The sequence below is a fragment of the Rhincodon typus genome, chromosome 1 (assembly GCF_021869965.1).
Source record: "Rhincodon typus isolate 14 chromosome 1, sRhiTyp1.1, whole genome shotgun sequence".
Lineage (NCBI taxonomy): Eukaryota > Metazoa > Chordata > Chondrichthyes > Orectolobiformes > Rhincodontidae > Rhincodon > Rhincodon typus.
Window position 1 is genome coordinate 3,569,120 of NC_063332.1, and position 26,600 is coordinate 3,595,719.

At 44.8% G+C, this 26,600-nt stretch overlaps 1 protein-coding gene across 1 annotated transcript in view; it reads left to right on the forward strand.

Moving 5' to 3' along the window:
- wdr54 (WD repeat domain 54) overlaps positions 1–24,327 on the forward strand; it is a 53,324-nt gene extending 28,997 nt beyond the window's left edge. The window contains exons 6-9 of the mRNA XM_048600545.1: positions 16,509–16,609; positions 17,656–17,818; positions 19,317–19,391; positions 23,966–24,327. Of these exons, the coding sequence (XP_048456502.1) occupies positions 16,509–16,609; positions 17,656–17,818; positions 19,317–19,391; positions 23,966–24,097 (471 nt within the window). The 3' untranslated portion in view covers positions 24,098–24,327. The remainder of the gene's footprint in view (positions 1–16,508; positions 16,610–17,655; positions 17,819–19,316; positions 19,392–23,965) is intronic.
- Positions 24,328–26,600: the final 2,273 nt, after the last annotated feature.

Sequence of the window (26,600 nt, forward strand, 5' to 3'; positions counted from 1 at the left end):
AGTTTACAGATATGTAATGATAGGTTAAGTATGTGGGGTTAAAAGTTAATAAATGGCGTATAATGTGGGGAAATGTGAAGTTATTCATTTTGGACTAGAGAACAAAAGAACAAAATATTATTTAAGCAGAGAAAAACTGCAGAAAGCTAAAATACAAAGGGACTTGGCGTTACTTGAGCACGAAACACATGAAGCAAGCACAAAGAGGCAGCAGGTATTCAGGAAGGCCTGCTTCCTGATTAGAGACAGCGGCCAGTAAGGTTAAGAGAAAGAACAAATAGGGGAGGTTACTAAACATGGCAGGACTGGTGGTCTGAGGTGTATTTGCTTTAGTGCAAGGAGTATGACAGGTAAAGCAGATAAACTTAGACCTTAGATGAATACTTATAGCTATTACAGAGACTTGGTTTGACAGAGGGACAAAACCTGCAGCTTAATATACCAGGATTTAGATGTTTCAGGTGAGATGGAGAGGGAAGTAAAAAAGGTAGGGGAATATGTCACTGGTAAGGGAGAATTTCACAGCTGTAGTGAGGGATGATACGTTAGAGGGCTAATCCAGCGAGGCCATACAGGCAGAACTCGGGAATAGGAAGGGTGCCATCACTTTAATGGGACTATGCTACAAACCCCTCGACAGGCCTCCTAAGCCAGTGGGTGGTAGAGGAACAGATATGTGAAAAGATTATGGAAAAATGTGAAAACAACAGGCTTGTTGTGGTGGGTGATTTTCACTTGCCTGATTCTTGAATGGGGCTTGCTTAGTGCTAGAGGGAGATGGGAGCATGGGGGTGTAGATTGTTAGGTGTGTCTAAGATATATATTTTTTAAATAATCTCTAAATAGTCTAATGAGGGTTTAGGGCCACACTAGAATTAGTACTGGAGAACGAGCCTGGCCATGTGATCAAAGTGTCAGTGGGGGTGCATTTCGGGAACAGTGAGCATAATTCTGTAAGTTTTGAGTTACTTAGGGATAAGGACAAGAATAGTCCTTGGGTGAAAGTATTAAACTGGGCGAAGGCTAGCTACCACAATATTAGGCAAAAAGTGGAAAATATAGATTGGGGGTGGCTGTTTGAGGGTAAATCTGCATCTGGCATGTGGGAATCTTTTAAAGGCTGGTTGATTAGAGTTCAGGGCGAACACGTTCCTTTGAAAGTGAAGGATAAGGATAGCAAGATTTAGGAACCTTGGATGATGAGAAATTGAGAGCTTAGAAAGAAAAAGGAAGCATACATGAGGTTTACGATACTGAAGGCAGACAGAGCCTTTGAAGAATACAAAGATAGTTGGAAAGAACTGAAAAAAAGAATTAGGAAGGCTAAAATGGGCCGTGAAGTGTCTTTGGCAAACAGGATTAAGGAAAATCCCAACGTGTTTTATACATATCTATGGAGCAAGTTGGTAGCTGGAGAAAGGATAGGACCACTCAAGGACACAGGAGGGAATTTGTGCATGGAGCTGAAGGAAGTGGGTGAGGCCCTTAAGAAATACTTTGCTTCGGTGTTCAGAAAGGAGAAGGAATGGTGGATGGTGCGTCTCAGAGGGGTATGTTGATCTTCTAGGGCATGTCAGTATGAAAAAGGTGGTGTTGGGTGTTTTGTAAGACATTAAGGTAGACAAGTCCCATGGATTTGATGGGATCTATCCCATAATACTGAGGGAGGCAAGGGAGGAAATTGTATGAATTTTTTGTATTCTCTTTAGTCACAGGTGATGTCCCACAGGACAGGAAATTAGCTAATATTGTCCCGTTGTTTAAGAAGATCAACAGGGATAATCTGGGAAGTTACAGGCTGATGAGCCTTATGTCAGTGGTAGGGAAAATTCTTAGGGATAGGATTTGTTCACATTTGCAAAAATCCGGACTTATCAGCGGTAGGCAGTGTGGCTTTGAGTGGAGAAGGTCCTGACTCACAAACTTAGTTGAATTTTTTGAGGAATGACAAAGATGATTGATGAGTGCACGGTGGTAGATGTTGTTTGCATTGACTTTGGCAAGGCCTTTGACAAGGCTGATACAAAGCTGAAGTCATATGGGATCTGCAGTGAGCTGGTAAGATGGATACAAAACTGTCTTAGTCATGGAAGACAGAGTAGTGTTGGAAGGGTGTTTTTCGGATTGAAGATCTGGGACCAGTGGTGTTCTGCAGGGATCAGTGCTGGGACCTCTGTTGTTTGCAATAGATAAGTAAACGATCTGGAGAAGATTATAATTGGCCTGATTAGTAAGTTTGTGGATGACACAGGATTGAGGAGCTGCAGATAGTGAGAAGGATTGCCAGAGGATACAGCACAATGTAGAAAGTCTTGGGACTTGGGCGGAGAAATGGCAGAAGGAGTGTAATCTGGACAACTGTAAGGTGATGCATTTTGGGAGATGTTAATGCAGGAGGGAAGTATACTGTCAATAACAGAACCCTTAGTAACATGAACATACAGCGAGATCTAGATATACAGGTCCACAGTTTCCTGAAAGTGGCATCACAAGTGGATAATGTGGTCAGGAGGCATATGGCATGCTTGACTACATCGGTTGTGGCATAAATTATAAAAGTTAACAAGTCATGTTGCAGCTGAATAGAACTTTAGTTAGGCAACGTTTGGAATATTGTATACAGTTCCGGTCCTCACACTGCCAAAAGGATGTGGAGGCTTTGGAGAGGGTACAGAAACAGTTTACCAGAATGTTGCCTGGTTTGGAGGGTATTAACCAAGAGGAGAGTTTAGACAAACTTAGTTTGTTTTCACTTGAATGTTGAAGAATGAGGGTGACCTGATGGAAGTTTACAAAATTATGAGACATGGATACAATGGATAATTGGAGTATTTTATCCAGGTTACTCTACTAGCACTATATTCCTTCAAATTTAGAAGGCTCAAGGGTGATCTAGTAGGGATTTGACAGCTTCTTTTTAATACATTCTTTCGCAATGTCTGTTACTGGTGAACATAGGTTTAAGGTAATGAGGGTAAATTTACAGGAGATGTGAGAAGCAGGTTTTTTACACAGAGGGTGATATACACAGAAGTGCCTGCCAGAAGAGGTAGTGGATGCGGATACAATAGCAACGTTTAAGAGGCAAAGGGTTTTTAGTTAGAAAGGCATCACCTGTCGGCGCAGTCTTGGTGGGCTGAAGGACCTGTTCCTTGCTGTACTGTTCTTTGTTAATGGAATGTTGGCCTTTATTTCAAGGGATTTGGAGTGTAGGACTTGGGAAGTCCTACTGTAACTGTACAAGGTGCTGGTGAGACCTCATCTGGAGTACTGTGATCACTTTGGGTCCCCTTTGTTAAGGAAGTATATAATTTCACTGGGGACAGTTCAGAGAAGGTTCATTAGGACGATCCCTGGTATGGAGGGATTGTCTAATGAGCAAAGTTTAAACAGATTGGGACTCTGACTGGAATTTAGAAGAATGGGGAATTTAGAAGAAGTGAATTTAGAAGAGGTGATCTCATTGAAACATATAGGTTTCGTAGGGGCCTTGACAGAGTAGATACTGAGATGATGTATCCCCTCGTGGGAGAGTCTAGGACCAGAGGGCATAGTCTCAGAATAAAAGGACACCAGTTTAAGACTGAGATGACAAGGAATTTCTTCTCTCAGAGAGTTGAGAGCCGTGGGGGGCAGAGTCCTTGTGCATATTTAAGGCTGAGACAGATAAGATTTTTGACTAGTCAGGGAATCAAGGTTACAGCAAAGTAAGGTTTATTACAGCAATCAAATCCCAGGGGAATTTTTTCTAACTCACATTCATATACAAAAGCATCCAAAAAAAGAAAAGAGGAAGAAAAAAATTTATAATTGACAAATTATACAGGAAGTGCAGGAGAGAACTTAAGCAATTAAAGACCAGAAAGGGAGGATGATAAAGGACTTGTAAACAGAATTAAGGAGAATCCTAAAATATTTTATAAATGCATTAAAGGGAAGGGGTTAACCAGGGAAAGAGTAGAGACCAAGCGGGTAACTTGTGTGTGAAGCTGCAGGATATTGGAAGGGAGTTGAATGAATACTTCTCTTTGGCCTTCACTCTGGAAAAGGAGAACGTAGGTTTGGAATTCAGGAAAAGGGACTGTGAGGAACTTGCATGGTTTGGCATAGGAAATAGGGAGGTATCGGAGGTTTTGTTGGGCTTAAAATCAGCCAAATCCCCTGGCCCAGATGAATTGCACCCCAGGCTGCTGTGGGAGGCAAGGTAGGAAATTGCAGGGGCTCTGTCACAAATTTTTATTCCTCTCTGGCCCTGGGGAAAGTGCCAGAAGACTGGAGGACGGCAAATGCTGTTCCACTTTTTAAGAGGGCTGGTAGAGATGAAACCAGGAAATTATAGACTGGTGAGTCTCACATGAGTGGTAGGGAAAAAATTGGAGAAAATTCTGGAGGAGCAAATTAATACCTACTTGAAAAGACATGGATTAATTAGGGATAGTCAACATGGCTTTGTCAGAGTGGGGTCATGCCTAACAAATTTGTTAGAATTTTTTGAAAATGTGATCAAGTGTATAGATGAGGGAAGTTCAGTTGATGTAGTTTATATGGATTTTAGCAAAGTTTTGACAAGGTGCCACATCGGAGACGGATTGATAAGGTTAAAGAACATGGAATTGAGGGAAACTTGGCGAGATGGATCAGAAACTAGCTTAGTAAAAGGTTTCAAAGGGTAGTGATAGAAGGCTGCTTGAGTGACTGGAGGCCAGTGTCCATCTGTGTACCATTACGATCAGTGCTGGGTCTCTTATTGTTTGTTATATGCATAAGTGATATTGATGACAATGTGGGGAGAATGTTAGACAAATTTGCAGATGACACCAAGATCGATAGAGTGGTTAATAGTGAAGAAGATAGTTGTAGGTTACAGGCAGATACACAGGCAGGGCAGGCCAGCATGGGGGCGACAAGTTTTAAAAAAAGTTTTTAAAATTTCATTCACGGGATGAGGGCGTTGCTGGCTAGGAAGCATTTATTGCCCAGCCCTAATTGCCCAGAGGGCAGTTATGAGTCAACCACATTGCTGTGGGTCTGGAGTCACATGTAGGCCAGACCAGGTAAGGATGGCAGTTTCTTTCCCTAAAGGACATTAGTGAACCAGATGGGCTTTTCTGACAATCGACAATGGATTCATGGTCATCATTAGATTCTTAATTCCAGATATTTATTGAATTCAAATTCCACCATCTGTGTGTCGGGATTCGAACCCTGGTTCCCAGAACATTACCTGCGTCTCTGGATTAACAGTCCGGCAATAATACCACCCCCAAGGTGAGTCTGGGAGGTGAGTGGAGCGGAGGCCAGTGCGCGGGTGGCAGCGAGTCCCTTGGGGACTGCAAGCGAGGCCTCGAAGATTGATGCCCAGCATCTGCTGTACACTTGGCTTGGCGGTCTGAAAGCTAGCACAGACTTGGTTAAAAGACAAAAGTGTGAAGAGTAGAGGGAATGGAAGCTAGGGCAGTTGCATGCTCCTCTTTTAGGATGTGGGAGGTAAGGGTCACTGCTGGTGTCCCCTCTGACTTCACCTGTGAGAAGTGCACCCAACTCCAGCTCCTCAAAAACCGCGTTAGGGAACTGGAGCTGGAGCTGGAGCTGGAGGAACTCCAGATCATTCGGGATGCTGGAGGGGTGATAGAGAGGAGTAATAAGGAGGTGGTCACACCCAAGGTACAGGAAAAAGGTAGCTGGGTGACTGTCAGGAAGGGGAAAGGGAATAGGCAGACAGTGCAGGGATCCCCTGTGGCCGTTCCCCTTAATAATAAGTATACTGTTTTGGATACTGTTGGGGGGGGGGAAACGACCTACCAGCGGAAGGCCTTAGCGGAAAGGTCTCTGGCACTGAGCCTGGCCCTGTGGCACAGAAGGGAAGGGGGGAGAATAGGAGAGCAATTGTAGTGGGGGATTCGATAGTAAGAGGCACAGACAGGCGGTTCTGTGGACACAAACGAGATGATTGGATGGTACGTTGCCTCTCGGGTGCCAGGGTCCATGATATCTCGGATTGTGTCTTCAAGATCCTTAAGGGGGAGGGTGAGCAACCAGCAGTCATGGTACACATCGGTACCAATGACATAGGTAGAAAAAGGACAGAGGATGTGAAAAACGAGTCCAGGGAGTTAGGTTGGAAGCTGAAGTCCAGGACAAACAGGGTAGTTATCTCTGGATTACTACCAGTGCCACGTGATAATGAGATAAGAAATAGGGAGAGAGTGCAGCTAAACATGTGGCTATGGGGCTGGTGTAGGAGGGAGGGCTTCCATTATGTGGATAATTGAAGCACATTCTGGGGAAGGTGGGACCTGTCAAGTAAGGATGGGTTGCACCTGAACCGGAAGGGCACAAATATCCTGGGAGGGAAGTTTGCTCGAGCTATTTGGGATGGTTTAAACTAGATTGGCAGGGGGGTGGGGAACCGGATTTATAATTCAGAGGATGAGGTATTCAGCCTTCCAACAGACACAACAGGGAGTGAGGTTGTTTATAAAGAAATGTGGTCGATGGAGCGTAATTGTGGACATAGAGATGGTTTGAGGTGTGTATACTTCAATGCTAGAAGTATCAGAAATAAGGTGGATGAACTTAGAGCATGGATGGGTACATGGAGCTACGATGTTGTGGCCATTACAGAAACTTGGGTAACTCAGGGAGAGAAATGGTTGTTGGAAGTTCCGGGATTTAGATGCTTTAAAAGAAATAGGGAGAGTGGAAAAAGAGGTGGGGGAGTGGCATTGCTAGTCAGGGCTAGTATAGCAGCTACTGAAAGGCAGTTTGAGAATGATATGTCTACAGAGTCAGTTTGGGTTGAGGTCCAGAACAAGAAAGGAGCAGTCACCTTGTTGGGGGTTTTTTACAGACCCCCTAACAGTTGCAGAGAAGTAGAGGAGCGGGTTGGGAGGCAGATATTGGAAAGGTGCAGAAGTCACAGGGTTGTAGTCATGGGTGACTTCAACTTTCCAAATATTGATTGGAAACATTTTAGTTGTAATTGTTTAGATGGAGCGGATTTTGTCCAGTGCATTCAGGAAGGATTCCTGACACAGTATGTAGATAGACCAACACGAGGAGAGGCCACTTTGGATTTGGTGCTTGGCAATGAACCGGGCCAAGTGTTAGACCTGTTGGTAGGAGAGCATTTTGCCGGTAGTGATCATAACTCTGTTACTTTTACAATAGTCATGGAAAAGGATAGGTACATACAGCAGGGTAAGGTTTATAATTGGGGGAAGGGTAATTACAATTCAGTTAGGCAAGAACTGGGTAACATAAATTGGGAACAAATGCTGTCAGGGAAGAGCACTATTGAAATGTGGAGATTGTTTAAGGAATGCATACTGCGTGTGCTCGACATGTTTGTCCCTAGCAGGCAGGGAAGATGCGGTCGAGTGAGGGAGCCTTGGTTCTCAAGAGAGGTAGAATGACTGATTAAAAGGAAGAAGGATGCTTTTGTAAGGTTTAGGAAACAAGGAACAGAAAAGGCTCTGGAGGGATACAAGTTATCCAGGAAGGAGCTGAAGAAAGAGCTTAGAAGAGCTATAAGGGGGCATGAGAAAACCTTGGCAGATAGGATCAAGGAAAACTCCAAGGCATTTTACACTTACGTGAGGAATAAGAGAATGACCAGAGAAAGGGTAGGGCCAATCAAGGATTGTAAATGGAATTTGTGCACAGAGCCTAAAGAGGTAGGAGAGGTCCTTAATGAATACTGAGAGGGACCTAGTTGTAGATGAGGACAGTGTGAAACAGGCTGGTAGGCTAGAGAAGGTCGATGTTAGTAAGGAAGATGTGCTAGGAATTTTGAGGAAGTTGAAGATAGATAAGTCCCCCGGGCCTCATGGGATATATCCAAGGATTCTATGGGAAGCGAGGGAAGAGATCGCAGGGTCTTTGGCGATGATCATTTCGTCCTCACCGTCCACGGGTATAGTGCCGGAAGATTGGAGAGAGGCAAACGTCATTCCCTTCTTCAAAAAAGGGAATAGGGATAACCCCTGAAATTACAGGCCAGTTAGTCTTACATCAGTGGTGGGCAAATTATTGGAAAGGGCTCTAGGAGATAGGATTTATGATCACTTGGAAAGGCACAGTTTGATTTGTGATAGTCAGCATGGATTTGTGAGGGGTAGATCATGCCTCACAAACCTTATTGAATTCTTTGAAGAGGTGACCAAACACCTAAAGGTAGAGCAGTGGATGAAGGTAGAGCAGTGGATGTGGTATACTTGGATCTAAGTAAGGCGTTTGATAAAGTTCCCCATGGTCGGCTCGTGCAGAAGGTAAGGGGGCATGGGACAGGGGGAAATGTGGCAGATTGGATTCAGAATTGGCTGACCCTTAGAAGACAAAGGGTGGTAGTGGACGGAAAATATTCAACATGGTGCTCAGTTACGAGTGGTGTACCACAAGGATCTGTCCTGGGTCCTCTTCTATTTGTGATTTTTGTAAATGATTTGGACAAAGGAGTGGAAGGGTGGATTAGCAAGTTCGCGGACGATACGAAGGTGGGTCGAGTTGTGGACAGTGCGGAAGGCTGTTCTCGGTTACAAAGTGACATTGAAAGGATGCAGAGCTGGGCTGAAAAGTGGCAGATGGAGTTTAACCCTGAAAAGTGTGAGGTGATTCATTTTGGAAGGACAACTAGAAAGCAGAATACAGGGTTAACGGAAAGATTCTTGGCAATGTGGAGGAGCAGAGGGATCTTGGGGTTCATGTTCACAGTTCCCTCAGAGCTGCCACCCAGGTGGATAGAGTTGTTAAGAACTCATATGGTGTGTTAGCTTTCATTAATAGAGGAATTGAGTTCAAGAGCCGTGAAGTTATGCTCCAGCTATACAAAAGCCTGGTTCGTCCATATCTGGAGTATTGTGTCCAGTTCTGGTCGCCTCATTACAGGAAAGATGTGGCGGCATTAGAAAAGGTGCAGAGGAGATTTAGCAGGATGTTGCCTGGAATGGAGGGAAGGTCTTACAAGGAAAGGTTGAGAGAGCTACGGCTTTTCTCTTTAGAATGACGAAGGATGAGAGGTGACTTGATAGAGGTGTACAAAATGACCAGAGGTATAGATAGAGTGGACAGCCAGAGACTTTATCCTATGGTTCAGGTAGCCATTACGAGGGGGCATAGTTTTAAAGTGAGTGGAGTTAAATGGGCAGGCCATTGACAGATTGTAGTTAACCCTGATAAGTGCAAGGTGATGCACTTTGGACAAAGAAACAAGACAAGGGAGTATTTAATGAATGGCAGGACATTAGATATCTTAGAGGAACAGAAGGATTTCGAGTAATTATTCACAGATTCCTGAAGTTGGCAGAGCATGTGAATAGGATTGTTACGAAGGCATATGGGACACTTGCTTTCATCAGTTGTGGCATAGAGTATGAGAGTATAAGAGCAAGGAGGTAATCTTAGAGTTGTACAGAGCATTGATCAGGCCACAACTGAAGTATTGTGTGCAGTTCTGGTCACCTCAAAGAATAATATAGCACAGGGACAGGCCCTTTGGCCCTCCAAACCTGCACCAACACATTTAGTCCTTCCATACTAGAACTGTCTTCTAGTCTTACCAGATCTGTATCCCTCTATTGCCTTCCTATTCACGTGCTCATCCAGGTTATTCTTGAATGCTGCTATTGTGTCTGCTTCCACCACCTCCTCTGGCAGCACGTTCCAGGCACTCATCATCCTTCGTGTGAAAAACTTGCCTCGCACATCTGTTTTAAACTTTCCCCACCCCCCTGCACGTTGAACCTGTGTCCTCTAGTAATTGACCCCTCCACCCTGGGAAAAAGCCTCATACTTTTCAGAGGTAGCATGAACTGCAGATGCTGGAGTCAGTCAATACAGTGTGGAGCTGGAGGAATACAACAGGTTAGGCAGCATCAGAGGAACAGGAGAATCGACATTTCGGGTCAGGACCCTTCATCAGGACTGATGCTGCCTGACTTGCTGTGTTCCTCCAGCTCCACACTGTACTGATTCCTAGTTTCCACTTTATCTATGCCATTCGCAATCTTATAAACTTCTACCAGATCGCCCCTCAACTTCTGCGTTCTAGTGAAAATGAACCTAGTCCATCCAACCCTTCCTCAGGACTGGAAGGTCTCTTACCCCACCACCCCCCCACCTGTTTATCTGCAGTTCCCCCTCCCCCACATTCAGTCCTGAAGAAAGGTAATACCCAAAACATTGACTGCTCCTTTCCCCCAGATGCTGCCTAGCCTGCTGGTTCATCCAGCCTCCTGTTTGTCTACCTTGGATTCCAGCATCTGCAATTTTTTTGTCTCTAACCAAGTACTGGAGAAATTGAGTTTAGAAGCAGATGCCGGCTAGGCTCGGAGCTTCTTTCTCTTCTGGTGTTCTTAGTCGACTGAGTTAAATAGTTAAAAACTATGTGGTCAAACTGGTTCAAAGAAACCAGTTTGTCATGTGACTGGGGATTCCAGCTTACGCACTCAGCTAATGAAATTGGTGTTGATGTCCTGGCCAAAACAGTGGTGAAAAGGAAATCTTTGACTGAAGCAAATAGTTCACTGCAGGCAGGAATTAGGAGAATTTATAATGGGAAATAGAGAAATAACAGAAAGCTAAATGATTAATTTGTGTCCATTTTCACTACAGAAGATGCAAGGAATCTTCCAGATCCTGAAATGATTCCTGCAGACTTGAAGTTAGCAAATGTAACCCCATTATTTAAGAAGGATCTTTTACTCTGACATCACTTGTACATCCATTATTTCTCGAGCTACTTCCTTAAGTATTCTGGGATGTAGATTACCAGGCCCTGGGGATTTATCTGCCTTCAATCCCATCAATTTTCTCAGCACCATTCTCTACTAATATTGATCTCCCTCAATTCTTCCCTCTCACTAAATCTTGCATTCTCCAACATTTCTAGTATCTGATTTGTGTCCTCTTTTGTGAAGACAGAACCAAAGTATGTATTCAGTTGCACCCTGCACCGCCCATTTCTATCTCCTTCCCAAAATCCACAAACCCGACTGCCCTGATCGACCCATTGTCTCTGCCTGCTCCTGCCCCACTGAACTCATCTCCGCTTATCTTGACTCCATTTTCTCCCCCCGGTCCAGGAACTCCCCACCTACGTCTGTGACACCACCCACGCCCTCCACCTCTCTAAAACTTCCAATTCCCTGGTCCTCAACACCTCATCTTCACCATGGATGTCCGGTCCCTATATACTTGCATTCCCCATGCAGATGGCCTAAAAGCCCTCCGCTTCTTCCTCTCCCGCAGGCCAAACCAGTCCCCCTCCATCAACACAGAGACAACAAGGTACAGGGCTGGATGAACACAGCAGGCTAAGCAGCATCATAGGAGCAGAAAGGCTGACGTTTCGGGCCTAGACCCTTCATCAGAACAGGGGGAGGGGAAGGGGGTTCTGAAATAAATAGGGAGAGAGTGGGAGGCGGATAGAAGATGGATGGAGGAGAGGATAGGTGGAGAGGAAACAAACAGGTCGAAGAGGCGGGGATGGAGCCAGTAAAGGTGAGTGTAGGTGGGGAGATGGGGAGGGGATAGGTCAGTCCAGGGAGGACGGACAGGTCAAGGGGGCGGGATGAGGTTAGTCGGTAGGAGATGGGGGTGCGGCTTGAGGTGGGAGGAGGGGATAGGTGGGAGGAAGAACAGGTTAGGGAGGCGGGGACAATCTGGGCTGGTTTTGGGATGCAGTAGGGGGAGGGGAGATTTTGAAGCTTGTGAAATCCACATTGATACCATTGGGCTGCAGGGTTCCCAAGCGGAATATGAGTTGCTGTTCCTGCAACCTTCAGGTGGCATTGATGTGGCACTGCAGGAGGCCCAGGATGGACATGTCATCCTCCATCAACACCCTTATCCGCTTAGCCGAACTCGTCCTTACCCTTAACAACTTCTCCTTCAACTCCTCCCACTTCCTACAGACAAAGGGGGTGGCCATGGGTACCCGCATGGGCCCAAGCTATGCCTGCCTCTTTGTAGGGTACGTGGAACAGTCCCTCTTCTGCAGCTACAATGGCCCCATCCCCCACCTCTTCCTCCGTTATATTGATGATTGTATTGGCGCTGCCTCGTGCTCCCACGAGGAGCTCGAACAGTTCATCCACTTTACTAACACTTTCACCCCAACCTTAAGTTCACCTGGATCATCTCCGACACCTCTCTCTCCTTCCTGGACCTCTCTGTTTCCATCTCTAGCAGCCACCTGAAAACTGATATTTACTTCAAGCCTACCGACTCCCACAGCTACCTAGAATACACCTCCTCTCACCCACCTTCTTGCAAGAATGCCATCCCCTAATCCCAATTCCTTTGCCTCCACTGCATCTGCTCCCGAGATGAGGCATTCCACTCCCGGACATCGCAGATATCCTCATTTTTCAAGGACCGCAATTTCTCCTCCACGATGGTCGAAAACGCCCTCGACCGCATCTCGCACGTTTCCCGCAACTCATCCCTCACACCCCTCCCTGCAATAACAACAAAGACAGAATCCCCCTCATCCTCACGTACCACTCCACCAACCTCCGGATCCAACGCATCATCCTCCACCATCTGCAATCTGATCCCACTACCGAGGACATTTTTCCCTCCCCACCCTTATCTGCCTTCCGGAGGGACCGCTCTCTCCGTGACTCCTTCGTCCACTCCACACTCCCCACCAGCCCCACCACTCCTGGCACTTTTCCCTGCAACCGCAGGAAGTGCTACATCTGCCCCTACACCTTGCCCCTCACCCCTAGCCCAGGACCCAAGAAAACATTCCAAATTAAACAGATGTTCACCTGCACATCTGCTAATGTGGTATATTGTATCCGCTGTTCCCGAGGTGGCCTCCTCTACACTGGGGAAACCAAGCAGAGGCTTGGAGACTGCTTTGTGGAACACCTACGCTCGGTTTGTGACAAACGATTGCACCTCCCAGTTGCGAACCACTTCAACTCCCCCTCCCACTCCTTGGACAACATGTCCATCCTGGGCATCCTAAAGTGCCACAATGATGCCACCCGAAGGTTGCAGGAACAGCACCTCATGTTTCACTTGGGAACCCTGCAGCCCAATGCTCAATGTGGACTTCACAAGCTTCAAAATCTCCCCACACCCGACATCATCCCAAAACCAGCCCAGCTCGTCCCCACCTCCTTGACCTGTCCGTCTTTTCTCCCACCTATCCGCTCCTCCCACCTCACTGACCAATCCCCAGCCCACTTCCCACCTGCTAGCGTCATCCCTGCCTCTTTGACCTGTCTGTCTTCCCTCAACTGACCAACTCCCATCCCAACTCCCTACCTGCACTCCCCTTTACTGGCTCCATCCCCGCCTCCTTGACCTGTCCATCTTCTCTCCACATATCTGCTCCTTTATCCAACTTCCACCTTCGTGCCCTCTCTCTCTATTTATTTCAGAGTCCCCTTCCCCTCCTCCATTTCTGAAGAAGGGTCCAGACCCAAAATGTCAGCTTTCCTGCTCCTCTGATGATGCCTGGCTTGCTGTGTTCATCCAGCTCCACACCTTGTTATCTCCGTTGATTCAGTTGCTGAGCCATTCCTTTGTTCCCTATTATCTACATTACCCCATTTCTGTCCGTAGAGGACCTACATATGTCTCCACCAATCGCTTTCTCTTCACGTACCTATAGAAACTCTTAGTATCAATCTTTATATTCCCTTCAAGCTTACTTTCGTATTGTATTTTCCCCTTCTTAATGAATCTCTTGGTCCTTCTTTGCAGAATTCTAAACTGCTCCTAATCCTGAGACAAATTATTTTTCTTGGCCAATCTGTATGCTTCTTCCTTGGATCGGATACTATCTCTAATTTCTCATTATCTTCTGATTTGTTCTCTGCCCCACTGTATAACTACAATTACAGAGCCTTTAGACGACAATGACCAGTGTTGACTTTCCCTTATTATTTCTTACTTCCAGCCATATGGGTTCTACATCTTCTGATCCAAGATCTTTTCTTGCTATTGTACTAATTCCATCTTGTACTAATAAGGCCACACCACCATTCTTTCCTTCCTGCCACCTCCTTCGAAAGGTCACATACCTCTGAATGTTCTGTTCCAAACTTCAATCCCCTTGTGACCATGTCACGATAATGGTTATTGCCCATTAACCTCCATTTGTGCAGTGAAATTATTCATTTTATCCCAAATACTACATTCATTCAAGTAAATAGTACCGACATGGATAACAACAAATGGATCCCTCCTCTCCAGCTTCTTATTCAGCCTAGATGAGATGTCCTTAACTCTGGCATGAAATAGGCAGCATAGCCTTTAATTCCCCAGTTGTAAATAACAGCATCTCCAAGATGAGGAGAATTTACTTTTACTCAGAGGGTTGTGAACCTTTGGAATTCTTATCAAGGAGGGCAATGGAAGCTTGATCATTGAATATGCTTAAGTTAGAGGCTGATAGATTTCTGATGTCCAGTGGTGTACAGGGATATGGGGTTGGGGTGGGTAAAAGAAACTGAAGTGTTTGATCAACCATGATGGTATTGAATGGTGGAGCAGTCTCAATGGGTTGAGTGGCCACCTAAGTTCCTATGTGTTTTGGGACTGATAACTGTTGGAGCCACTAGCCCCAAGTCAAACCATATTTGATGGTCTCTTTTGTCCTTTTTTGTCTCTTTGCTTTGTGTTGACTTGACTGGAATGTTTATACGATGCAAGGAGTATGGTATTCTATAACATCGTGAGTTTGCTTTTGTTTATTCACATGTGCACTACTGGCTGGCCAGACTGATTTTCCTGGTTGAAGGTGATGATAAGCTGCCACCTTGACTCACAGCAGTCCATGTGCTGTCAGTTGACCTACAGTGCCTTTTGGGAAGGAGTTCTGTGATTTTGACCCAAGGACATTGAAGGAATAGTAATGTATTTCCAAGTCAATATGGTGAATGGCTTGGAAGGGAACTTGCACGTGTTGATGTTCCCATGTGTCTGCTGCCCTTGTTCCTCTAGATCTATGAGGTCGTGAGTTTGGAAGGTGCTGTCTAAGGATCTTTGGTGAATTTCTGCAATGCATCTTGTAGGTAGAACACACTGCTGCTACTGACCGTAGTGGGGGGAGTGGATGCTTGTGGATGGGGTGCCAATCAAGTGGACTCCTTTGTCCTGAATGTCAGGCTTCTTGAGTGTTGTTGGAGCTGCACCCATCCAAGTAAGCGGGGAGTATTTGTGACTTGTAGATGGTGGACAGGATCTGGGGAGTCAGGAGGTGAATTATTTGCCACAGTATTCCCAACCTGCTCTTGTAGCCATTGTATTTATATGGCGAGTACAATTGAGTTTCTGGTTAATGGTAACCCCCAGGATGTTGATAGTGAGGGATTCAGTGATGGTAACACCATTGAATGTCAAGGGCTGGTGCTTATTTTGCCTCTTATTGGATATGGCCATTGCTTAGTTTTGTCTTGGTATTTCCTGGAAATGGCTTATAGTCATTGTCTAATTTTTTAAAATTCATATGTTAAAAAAATTAATCAAATTATCCAAAATCCCCATTTTACCTGACTGACAAACTCCGGTTCAAAAAAATGCTCACCAGGTTTCTTTACAGCAAGCATGTTGTTTGTAACCAATGGAAGAAGAAAAGAAACACAAATTGCTAACTTGGCTCTCTGTAGTTTAAAATTAGTCTCTTTTTACAGACAGACAAGACATGGATAATCGAGGGTGGAGAAATCATGGAAGCACAGTTCAGTTGTATCAGCCTGAATCTCAGGTGTTTATGAGTTGTTTCTGTCAGAATGTATTCATTCCTTTTAGCTCCTTACTGTTGTCACAAGGTTGTTTGCACCCCAGTGCACTTTTTCATTCTCTGGTTGAGAATTTATCTTTCAAATCTTTTGACATCTTGATTGGGTTTTGCATAAAAAGGTGAGTGAAAGAAAACAAGCTGTTTCTGGAGACCTTCTGCAAAGGCTAGAGCCCTGGATGTTTGTGATGCTTTCTCGAGAAGTTTTCCACTGCACTGGCTACATTCAAGCTGTGGTCACCTGGTCAGGAGCCAATCAAAACATTATTGTCCCTTAGTTAATAACCCATTGGCTCCATGGTTTTGCTTTTATTCTCACTACTCCAAGAAAAACACAAAATTGTATGATTCACAAAGTATTCCAATAAACAGGACTTTTTTTAAAATTGCAGCTACTTCTTTGCACAGCCTCCTTGGTTTTAGTTGGGCCTTCCTTTGTTAGTATATAAAAGAAATTTTAAAAATGTGGTCTTTACCAAGATATGATTTTGCATCCATATGTTCCAGGTCTGTGTGTGTAAATACGAGTTATTTTCTGGGAAGCCAAGCCATTGCTGAAGGTGTTTGAGGTACAATTGGATTGGAGCAGAGTGTGCACTGTATGGGAAGTCTGGTGTGGCACTTTAAGCAAGGCTCATGGCATAGGTGTATTGCGAATATGATCCGGGGTTTTCTCCTATCCCATTTTTTCCCAAGTATCCAATAATAAAATGTCACCCTGGGAATCATTGATGTTGGTTTCATTCTATAGGAGTGTGTTGCAGATCTAGTGACAGCTGATGACTCTGGGGTCTTGTGTATCTGGAAATCGGGGAAAGATTTTAAATTAATGCACAAGATTGCAGCTTATGGGTAAGTGGTGTCTTTTTCTTGTCTCACTCCAGCAGTCAGTGTACAAACTAATGGAGGAACACAAAGTTATTTGATAATTTGATTTGATTTATTTAGTGTCACATGTATTTTGTCACAAAATACAGTTAAAAGTGTTATATAGTGTTGCCACTTTCTGGTGCTGTCTCAAAACACAGAAAAAATAAACCAAAACATAGAATACGAAGGCAGAAAAATAAAGAAAAAGTCCTTCTTGTTAAGTGCTCCACCATGGGTCATGAGCCTGGTGATAAGGCACAAGTCCCCTTTGCCTTGCCATTGTCACTGGAACAAAAGTTGCCACTCTTTGGTGCCATCTCGCCGCCACCGAGGTACTTGCCACTATGCGTCCTCACTGGACATCACCAGTGCAGATGCCATCGATGCTGCTGGGGACTGCACTAGCCCAAACTCGACCCCACCGCCGCCATGAGTCCGCTTCAGGCCCACCTTGCCGATGCAGCAGCTGCCAATGCCACTGGTACTGGGCCTAAAGCTGCCTCTGCCTCCATGAATCTGTGCTGGATGCAGACAATGCGAGGAACCCACACTCCCCTCCACTGCAACAGCCATGAGTCTGCACTGAGCTCGTGGATTCTGAGAGTTGCTGCGTTTGGGGCAGCACAGTGGTTCAGTGGATAGCACTGCTGCCTCACAATGCCAGAGACCTGGGTTCAGTCTAACTGTGTGGAGTTTGTATATTTTCTGTGTGTCTGCGTGGGTTTCCTCCGGGTGCTCCAGCTTCCTCCCACAGTCCGAGGATGTGCAGGTTGGGTGGATTGGCCATGCTAAATTGACTGTAGTGTGCAAGGATGTGTAGGTTAGGTGGATTAGCCATGGGAAATGCAGGGTAACAGGGATAGGGTAGGGGGTATGAGTCTGGGTGGAATGCTGTTCGGAGAGTCAGTGCAGACTTATTGCCCATCCCTAATTGCCATGAAAGCAGTTAAGAGTCAATCACATCGCAGGAGATTGTGGCAAACGACTGAACCATCAGCACTAACTAGCCAATTATTGTCTGTTCCCAGAGGGCCTTGCTCATCTGTGAAGATGTGGAGCGGGATCATTGCAGCTGGATATGGGAGTGGCCAGATCCTGATTTATGATGCAGCAACTGGTACAGTGCATGTGGAGGTGAATGGTCATGCGCGCTGGATCTGTGCTCTTGACATGGCATCTGAAAGTGGCAAGGTATCCATAAACTTCTTTGGAGCTCTGCTTGTTCTGCATGACACTGACAGGCTGCATGCTTTCTCTCACTGCTACGTGGTTACCTTAAGGAGTTAGATTATTTATATTGACCTTTTCATCCTGCTCTGCAGTTCAAGTAGATTATTGCTAATTACTGCACTACTCTCGATAACTTATTACTCCATTTCCGATCAAGAATTTATCTACCGCCGCCTTAAAGTGATTCAGACTCTGCTTGTACCATCTTTTGTGAAAGAGAGTACCAAAGACTCATGACCCTCTATGAGCAGTTTTGCTTATCTCTGTTTTAAATGAATGACTGCTTATATTTAAATGTGATTCCCTATTTCTAGCTTTTCCCATAAGAAGACATCTCCTTTCTACATCCATCCTGTCAAGGCTCCTCAGAATCTTAAATTAATCGATCAAGGTCCTTTTCTAAACTTTTCTACTATGGTAACTGTACTTTTGCTGACTGTCCTGCTGTTTTCTAGGAAAAATATTCTTTTTGCTTCAGGTCTCCTCTGAATTGCCCAAAGATATTCTGGCTCTGGGTTTACTAATCTACATTTAATCCTTTTTAAGCTCATATCCCTCAATGTTCATTCCATTTATCATAAACCACTGCAGTATAAACAATAACAAAAACAGAAATTGCTGGAAAAACTCAGCAGGTTCAGTTCTGAAGAAGGGTCACAGGACTTGAAAAGTTAACTCTGCTTTCTCTCCAAAGATACTGCCACACCTGCTGATTTCTGATTTTCAGCATCCGTAGTTCTTTAGATTTACAGTACTGAAAAAACTCCATCTTCCATGAACGCTCTGGGACCCCTTATCCTCTGACACATACTGAATTAGTATTACAGAAGGCCTATCTGACCAATTTTTAAAAAAATCCTTAAGTATAGTAACCAGTGCTGTATTTTAAAGCCAAGTTCTAAAAAAAATCAGATCCCTTTCATTACACTGTTTTACATATTCTGAAGTGGCTGACTCTTAACTGCTCTCTTGGCAATTAGGGATGGGCAATAAATGCTGGCCTAGTCAGCGATGCCCTCTTTTTTTTATTCATTCATGGGATCAGGGCATTGCTGGCCAGGCAGCATTTATTGCCCTAAATGCCTGGAGGGCAGTTCAGAGTTAACCACATTGTTGTGGGTCTGGAGTCACATGTGGGCCAGACCAGGTAAGGATGACAGTTTCCTTCCCTACAGGCCATCAGTGAAACTGATAGGCTCTTAATTCCAGATATTTACTGAATTCAAATTCCACCATCTGCCGTGGCGGTATTCAAACCCAGATCCCCAGAACATTATCTGGGTCTCTGGATTAACAGTCCAGTGATAATACTACTAGGCATACTCCTCCCCCTCCTCATCCCATGAATGAATAAGAAAGAATTACCTTATATGTCTGCTACTGCACCTCTGTTGATGTAATCTGTAACGTAATTTGCCAGTTCACTTCACCATGTGGTAACATCTCTGTTTCCAAATAGCTGCTGTCAGGAGCAGAGGATTCTTTTCTCAGGATTTGGAGAATCTATCGGAACTCTGAGTCTAACACCATTGAGGTAAGTAGTGTTCGTAAGTGCACCATTAAACAAAACCAAACAATAGATTTATCCAGGTTTAAAATTAGTGTCCATTCAGAGGCTCCGCACAGCTCAAAAACGCTATGTTGCAGACAGCCCAACCGAGTTTACTGAACTCCTTTAGTTTTCAGGGAAGATCGCTGTCTTCTCCAATTGATATAACACGTAAAGCAGTTCTTGAGCCTCCTGTGGCAGGACCACTGACAGTAACCCCAGACTCTTGCCAATATTTCTCCACTCTACCCTCCCCAGCTCCTTGATTAGGTCCGTCGATCTGTCCTTTTGGCCTCCTCAGTACCAAAATATTTTGTGGCCCCTTTTAGCTCAATGAAGAACTAACATTGAGAATGGGAGAAGGGGTTAGTGCTGGAGTGAAGTGGGTGGAAAGAAGAGGAGGAGTGTGTGGTCCCACCTCACTGAGAGAAAGAACTTGTGTGTACACCATCAATCTAGCAGTTCTTCCCTTTAGCATACGATTTTTCCCTGTGGAAACTGGTAAGAGCTTTGTGCACTTGCCAAAAAACCATGGTGGTATTATTGCTAGACATTGTAAACCAGTGACTGAGGAAATGCTTGGGGTACCAAGGTTCAAATCCCACCACAGCAGCTATTGGGACCGGCCTACTCAGCTCCTGACCTCATTACAGCCTTGCTTCAAACTTGGACAAAAGTGCTGAATGCAGGAGTGAGTTGAGAGTGACAGCTCTTTACATCAAGGCTGCATTCGACCAAGTGTGGCATCCAGGAGCCCGCGCAAAATTGGAATCAATGGGAGTTGGGGGAAATCTCTCTGCTCCAACAACACTCGAAGCTTGATACCATCCAGGACAAAGTAGCCCGCTTGATTGGCACCACATCCACAAGCATCCACGCTCTCCACCACCGACACTCAGTAGCAACATTGGGTACCATCTACAAGATGCACTGGAGAAATTTGTCAAACATCCTTAGACTGCATCTTCCAAACCAGCGACCAACTTCCATCTAGAAGGATAAGGCCAGCAGATATACCAGAATGTCATCCAAGTACGCCTCCAAGCCCCTCCCGACTTGGAAATATATCACTGTTCCTTCAGTGTCGCTGTGTCAAAACCTTGGAATTCTTTTCTTCAGGGCATTGTCGGTCTACCTACAGCACGCGAACTGCAGCGGTTCAAGAAGGCAGCTCACAACCACCTTCTCAAGGGCAACTGGGGACAACCAGAAGTCACAAATGAACAAAAAAAAACACTCAGGGAGGTGATGGTGATGTCTGGGATATTGGCTTCAAGATACAATATATGTCAGGCTGTTGCTGAATGTATCTGAGATAGCTCTCTCAATTTTAGTGCTAGCCCCTAAATGTCAGGAAGGAGGATTTTGCAGGGTCAACAGGGCTGTTTGTCATTGTTGCTTCTGGTGCCTTGTCAGCCGCCCAGTTTAATTCTTAATTTTCAGATTTTTTAACATCGTGTAGATGGTACCCGCTGCTGCTACTGAGCAGCTGTGGTGGAGGGAATGCGGATGAAGAGCCAATCAAGTCGGCTTACCTGGATGGGTACAGGGGCTGTACCCATCCAGGTAAGTGGAGTATTCCGTCACATTCCTGACTTGTGCCTTGTAAAGTTCTGTTCCACCAACAACACAGACCCAGCAGAGATAGCAGCACAATGACACAGTAAGGAGGGACCTGCCGTGAGAATCATCTCATTTCATCAAGTCAAACATGGACAAGGAAACCTTCTGCTCATCATCCTGCCCATGTCCAAATCTCAGCTGATGACTCTGTGCCTCCTCCATTTTGAACTTCACTTCAAGGAAGAACTGACAGGAGCATAGAATTAACAGTGGGTGCAAGATTTCAAAGTCCATCATCAAACATTGCTTGGCAACATCACCTCTGACCAAACTGATCAAATCCTAAAGGACATTGTTGCTAGCTTGGGTCTGCTGCAGGTGGTGAGGGAACCAACAAGTGGGAAAAACATACTTGATAAAAACCGGAAGAACTGCGGATGCTGTAAATCAGAAACAAAAACAGAAGTTCCTGTGAAAGCTCAGCAGGTCTGGCAGCATCTGTGAAGAAAAAAAATCAGAGTTAATGTTTCAGGTCTGGTGACCCTTCCTCAGAACATTAACTCTGATTTTTTTCTTCACGGATGCTACCAGACCTGCTGAGCTGTTCCAGCAACTTCTGTTTTTTGTTTCTGAAAAACATATTTGAGCTCATCCTTTCCATTGATTTGTCTCTGACAGTATCTGTAGGAGTGGCCATTGTACAGTCTTATGGAGACAGTCCCATCTTCACCTTGAGGATGGTCTCCATCATGTTGTATGGCACTATCACCAAACTAAATGAAATGGGCTTCAAACAGATCTGGCAACTCAAGGAACACAGCAGGTCAGGCAGCATCAGAGAAGCAGGAAATTTGGATTTACACCCTTCTTCAGGACCTGCAGTCCTTGCTATCTTCTAGCAACTCAAGGCTGGGCATCCAGGAAATGCTGTGGGCCATTAGCAGCAGTTGAATTGTACTCAGATGTAATCTGCAAAGACAGGTAATCAACCCTGGTGTGAGGAGGAGTGCAAGACAGCATGCCAGAGGAGCATCAGATCTACCTAAAGGTGAGGTCAATCTGAAGCTACATCACAGGACTACATGAATGCTAAACAACAAAAGCAGAAAGCAATAGAGCTGAGCACTCCCATAGCCAACGGATAAGCTCTGCAGTCCTGCCACATCCAGTTGTAAACTACTCATTAGAGGAAGCTCCACAATATCCTCATTCTCATTGGTGAGGTGCACAATGCATCAGTGCAAAAGATCATTTTAAAGCATTTGCAAAAATCTTCAACCAAACATGCAGAGTGGATGATCCATCTCTGCCTCTCCCAGTGATCTCAGCATCACAGATCTCCAGCCAATTCGATTCATTCCACGTGATATCAAAAACAGTTGCAAGCACTGAGTACTGCAAAAGCTAGCCTTGAGATCAAAGTTGCAGTTGAACAATTGCGGCACTAAAATTGTCCTGGCAAAGCCAGTGTCGATGGGAATCAAGGGAAAACTCTCTGCTGATTGGAGTCATACCTGGCACAAAGAACGATGATAGAGATCATCCAGCTCAGCTCCAGGACACCTTTGTGGGAGTTCCTTGGGGTCATATTATAGACCCAACCATCTTCAGCTGCTTCATCAATGATCTTCCCTCCATCATAAGATCACAAGGGGGTATGTTCTCTGATTATTGCACAATATTCAGCGCTATTTACAATTCCTGAGATTTGGAAGTAGTCCATGTCCAAATACAGCAAGACCTGGATGATATCCAGGCTTGGGCTGACAAGTGGAAAGTAATATTCACATCTCCAACAAGAGACAATGTAACTGTTCCCCCTCGACATTCAATGGTGTTCCCATCGCTGAATCTCCCGCTATCAACAGTCTGGGGGTTGCCATTACCCAGAAATTGAACTGGACTCATCAGATAAATACTGTGGAAGAGCAGATCAGAAGCAAGGAATCATGGGCTTAGTGCAGGAAAGTGTAGGCAGCATGTATTTTTGGTGGTACAGAGTTGAGGGGCCAAATGATCTAGAACATAGAACAGTTCAGCACAGTACAGGCCCTTCGGCCCATGATGTTGTGCTGACCTATCATCCTACTCTAAGATGAAACTACTCTGCAAGTCACCTCTCATTCTTCTGTGACTGAGGGCCATATGTAACGCTGAGGCCTGGTTTCTGATTGAGGGCCATGTGTAACACTGAGGCCTGGTCTGTGCTTGAGGGCTATCTGTAACACTGAGGCCGGGTGTGTGACTGAGGGTCATCTATGACTGAGAACTATGTGTAACACTGAGGCCTGGTCTGTGATTGAGGGCCATGTGTAACACTGAGGCCTGGTCTGTGACTGAGGGCTATCTGTAACACTGAGACCTGGTTGTGACTAAGGGCTATGTGTAACACTGAGGCCTGGTCTGTGATTGAGGGTCATCTGTAACACTGAGACCTGGTCTGTGACTGAAGGCGATGTGTAACACTGAGGCCTGGTCTGTGATTGAGGGCCATGTGTAACACTGAGGCTTGGTCTGTGACTGAGGGCTATTTGTAACACTGAGGCCTGGTGTGTGATTGAGGGCTATCTGTAACACTGAGACCTGGTCTGTGACTGAGGGCTATCTGTAACACTGAGGCCTGGTCTGTGATTGAAGGCTATCTGTAACATTGAGGATTGGTCTGTGACTGAGGGCTATCTGTAACACTGAGACCTGGTCTGTGACTGAGGACTATGTGTAACACTGAGGCCTGGTCTGTGATTGAGGGCTATGTGTAACACTGAGGCCTGGTCTGTGACTGAGGGCCATGTGTAACACTGAGGCCTGGTCTGTGACTGAGTGCCATCTGTAACAGAGGTGCTGGCTGTATCGAGGCTTGATGTAACAAGGATAAAGCAGGGTGACAAACTATTTGAGACATCCATCGAGTACAAAGGCAAGTTTAGGTTGCTGAGCAAGAAATGTTCTCTCCAGCTTGTGAGCCAAGAATGTAACAGGATATCTTTCTTTGTCAGGTGGAGCATGAGCACACAGAATGCGTAACTGACATTCAGATATGTGGAGCCAAGTTCTGTGATCCTGAGGGAAACGCCTTTGCAGTGACAGGATATGACCTGAGTGAGATTATTCGTTATGTCCGGGTCTAAGTCTGAAGGATGTGATCGTGCGAAAGACCAGGTGCTGGAGACAATGTCAGGAAAGCACAGGCTTTCAGAATGTGGGCAATTTAACAGGGGCTATCCATCACAGAATGTCATGTGATTAACCTCTCATATCTGCCTCTCCAAAGACATGCAGGTTAGGTGGATTAGCCATGCTAAATTGCTCCGTAGTATCCAGGGATGTGCAGGCTAGGTGGATCAGCCATGGGAAATGTAGGGGGATAGGGTAGGGGGTTGGGTCTGGATGAGGTGCTCTTTGGAGTGTAGGTGTGGATTCGATAGGCCAAATGGCCTACTTCCACCCTGCAGGGATTCTATATTTTGATTTCCATAGCCACGGATTCTGTAACTTACAAAGTCTTTCTTTTTGTTCCTTACTTTTTGCCTCCCCACTGCAGAGAGATAATTTCTGTATAGTCTTACCCCATTTGAGGCAGAAACTCATTGTGAATGATCACTGACTTTGTTGTTACTAAATAGCTAATCTGGTAGCTATGATGATTATGTCACAAGACTAGTAATCCCACAGACTGAAAGGAGAACAGACAAATTAAAGTTGCACCACAGCAGTTTAGAACTTAAATAAAAAGCTCGTCTCACAACTGTTTCCATGAAACTACGATTGTGATTTGAAAGAAATGATTTACTAAATGTCTTTTGGGGAGGACATTTTTGCCATCCTTACTTTCTCTGGCTGATATGTCCACTGCAGATCCACATCAAATTACTCTTAACTGTTCTCAGAAATGACCCAAAGTATATCAGAACCATTAGCAGCGGATCAAATTCTGGTCACTTCCACCCTGGCAGAGTGGATGAGTAATACCACCCTCGTCAGTAGTGGCACCCACATCTTGAGAGTTAATTAGAAAACAAAAGGGAAGGTTCTGTTGAAAGTGCTCTGTAATTGAATTATAAAATGTTTTTCATATTCGGTTGTAGATATTTAGGTGTTTATTAAATAAAACATTTGCTCATATGGATATGAATAACTCCGGGCAAGCTTGTATTCGGACTGTTCAGCTGACAATGAGTATATGTAAGTTATCTGCTTTTAATAAATGTGACCAGTCCTGCCATAAGCATTACCAATCGTGTGGATTTTCCAGCTTGTTTTAAAATGTAAAGTTTGTACTGTGCACTGCACCAGTGGGATGGTTTACTTATGTCCATGCCAAATGAGCCCTATCATTGTAGGACTTGCAGCAACTGTTTCTGATAACTACAGTCAAATAAAATTAGTTATTGGGTCACAACTCCAAAATCTCTTTGTTTCTATGCCTTACCTCGACTTGCATATTAAAATAAGTGAACTACCCAGTCTTCCTACCAACATGTAATATGACACATCAGTCTGTATTGAACTCCATTTGGCAATTACTTGTCCATTCTGCAAATGCATTAAACTTATCTAATCTGTTGCAGTCCTTCGCAGTATCTCATGCACAATTTATCATCAGATTTTGAAATTGTATTTTTGATTCCAAAGTCCAAACCATTAATATAAATTGTGACCATCGGTGGGTCCAGAATTGAGCCTCCTGGAAGACCATTGCTGTTCTTTCTCCCACTTTAATACCTACTCTTTACTCCCATTCACTATTTTCTGCATTGAAGGCAGCTAGTAATCTATTCTGCCATGTTTACTGACCTTATTCATTAGTGTATTATGGGGCTCTTTATCAGAAGTCTTTTGAAAATGCAGATCAATCACATTGACTGTATTATCATTGTCTGCTTTTTCTGTTACCATCCTGACTATTCTAGATGTTCTACTGTTCTCTCCTTTAGTAGGAATTTCATTAATTTCCTCACTGGCAGGCAGACATACCAGAGGTAAGGCACAATGCTATACAGTCAAGAGGGAGGGACCTTGGGAGCCCTTAACGTTGCCTCCATACCCAATGAAGTCTCTTGGTATCGTTAAATATGGATCAGAACATCCCTTTCCTGAATACCATCTACTGCCATTTCCATTGCCATCTACATCATTTGCAAGAGTACTAAGGTTGGAAAAGGCACTAAATACAGTGTATTTAGTGTAAATCGCTAAAAGTAAGTAGAAGGAAAATAGACTGTGCTGGCCGAGAACTGAACAACAGATTTTTGTCAAACTAGCAGCGAGAGAACCAACTAGATGGAAAAATCTGCTTTTTCAACTTTCATTCATGGGATGTAGGAATCCCAATTTAAGCCAGCATTTATTGTCCATCCTTACCTGCCCTGGAATTGAGTGACTTTGAACCATGGAATCATACAAATCATAAGAGGCCCCTTGGCACATCAAGTCTGTACCACCAAAACCTCACTAAATCTACACTAGACCCAATTTCCAGCACCAGGTCCATTGCCTTTAATGTCAGTACAGTGTGGAGCTGGAGGAACACAGCAGGTCGGGCAGCGTCAGAGGAACAAGAAAGTTGACATTTCAGGTCAGGACCCTTTCTGTTGACTTTCCTGTTCCTGTGATGCTGCCTGGCCTGATGTG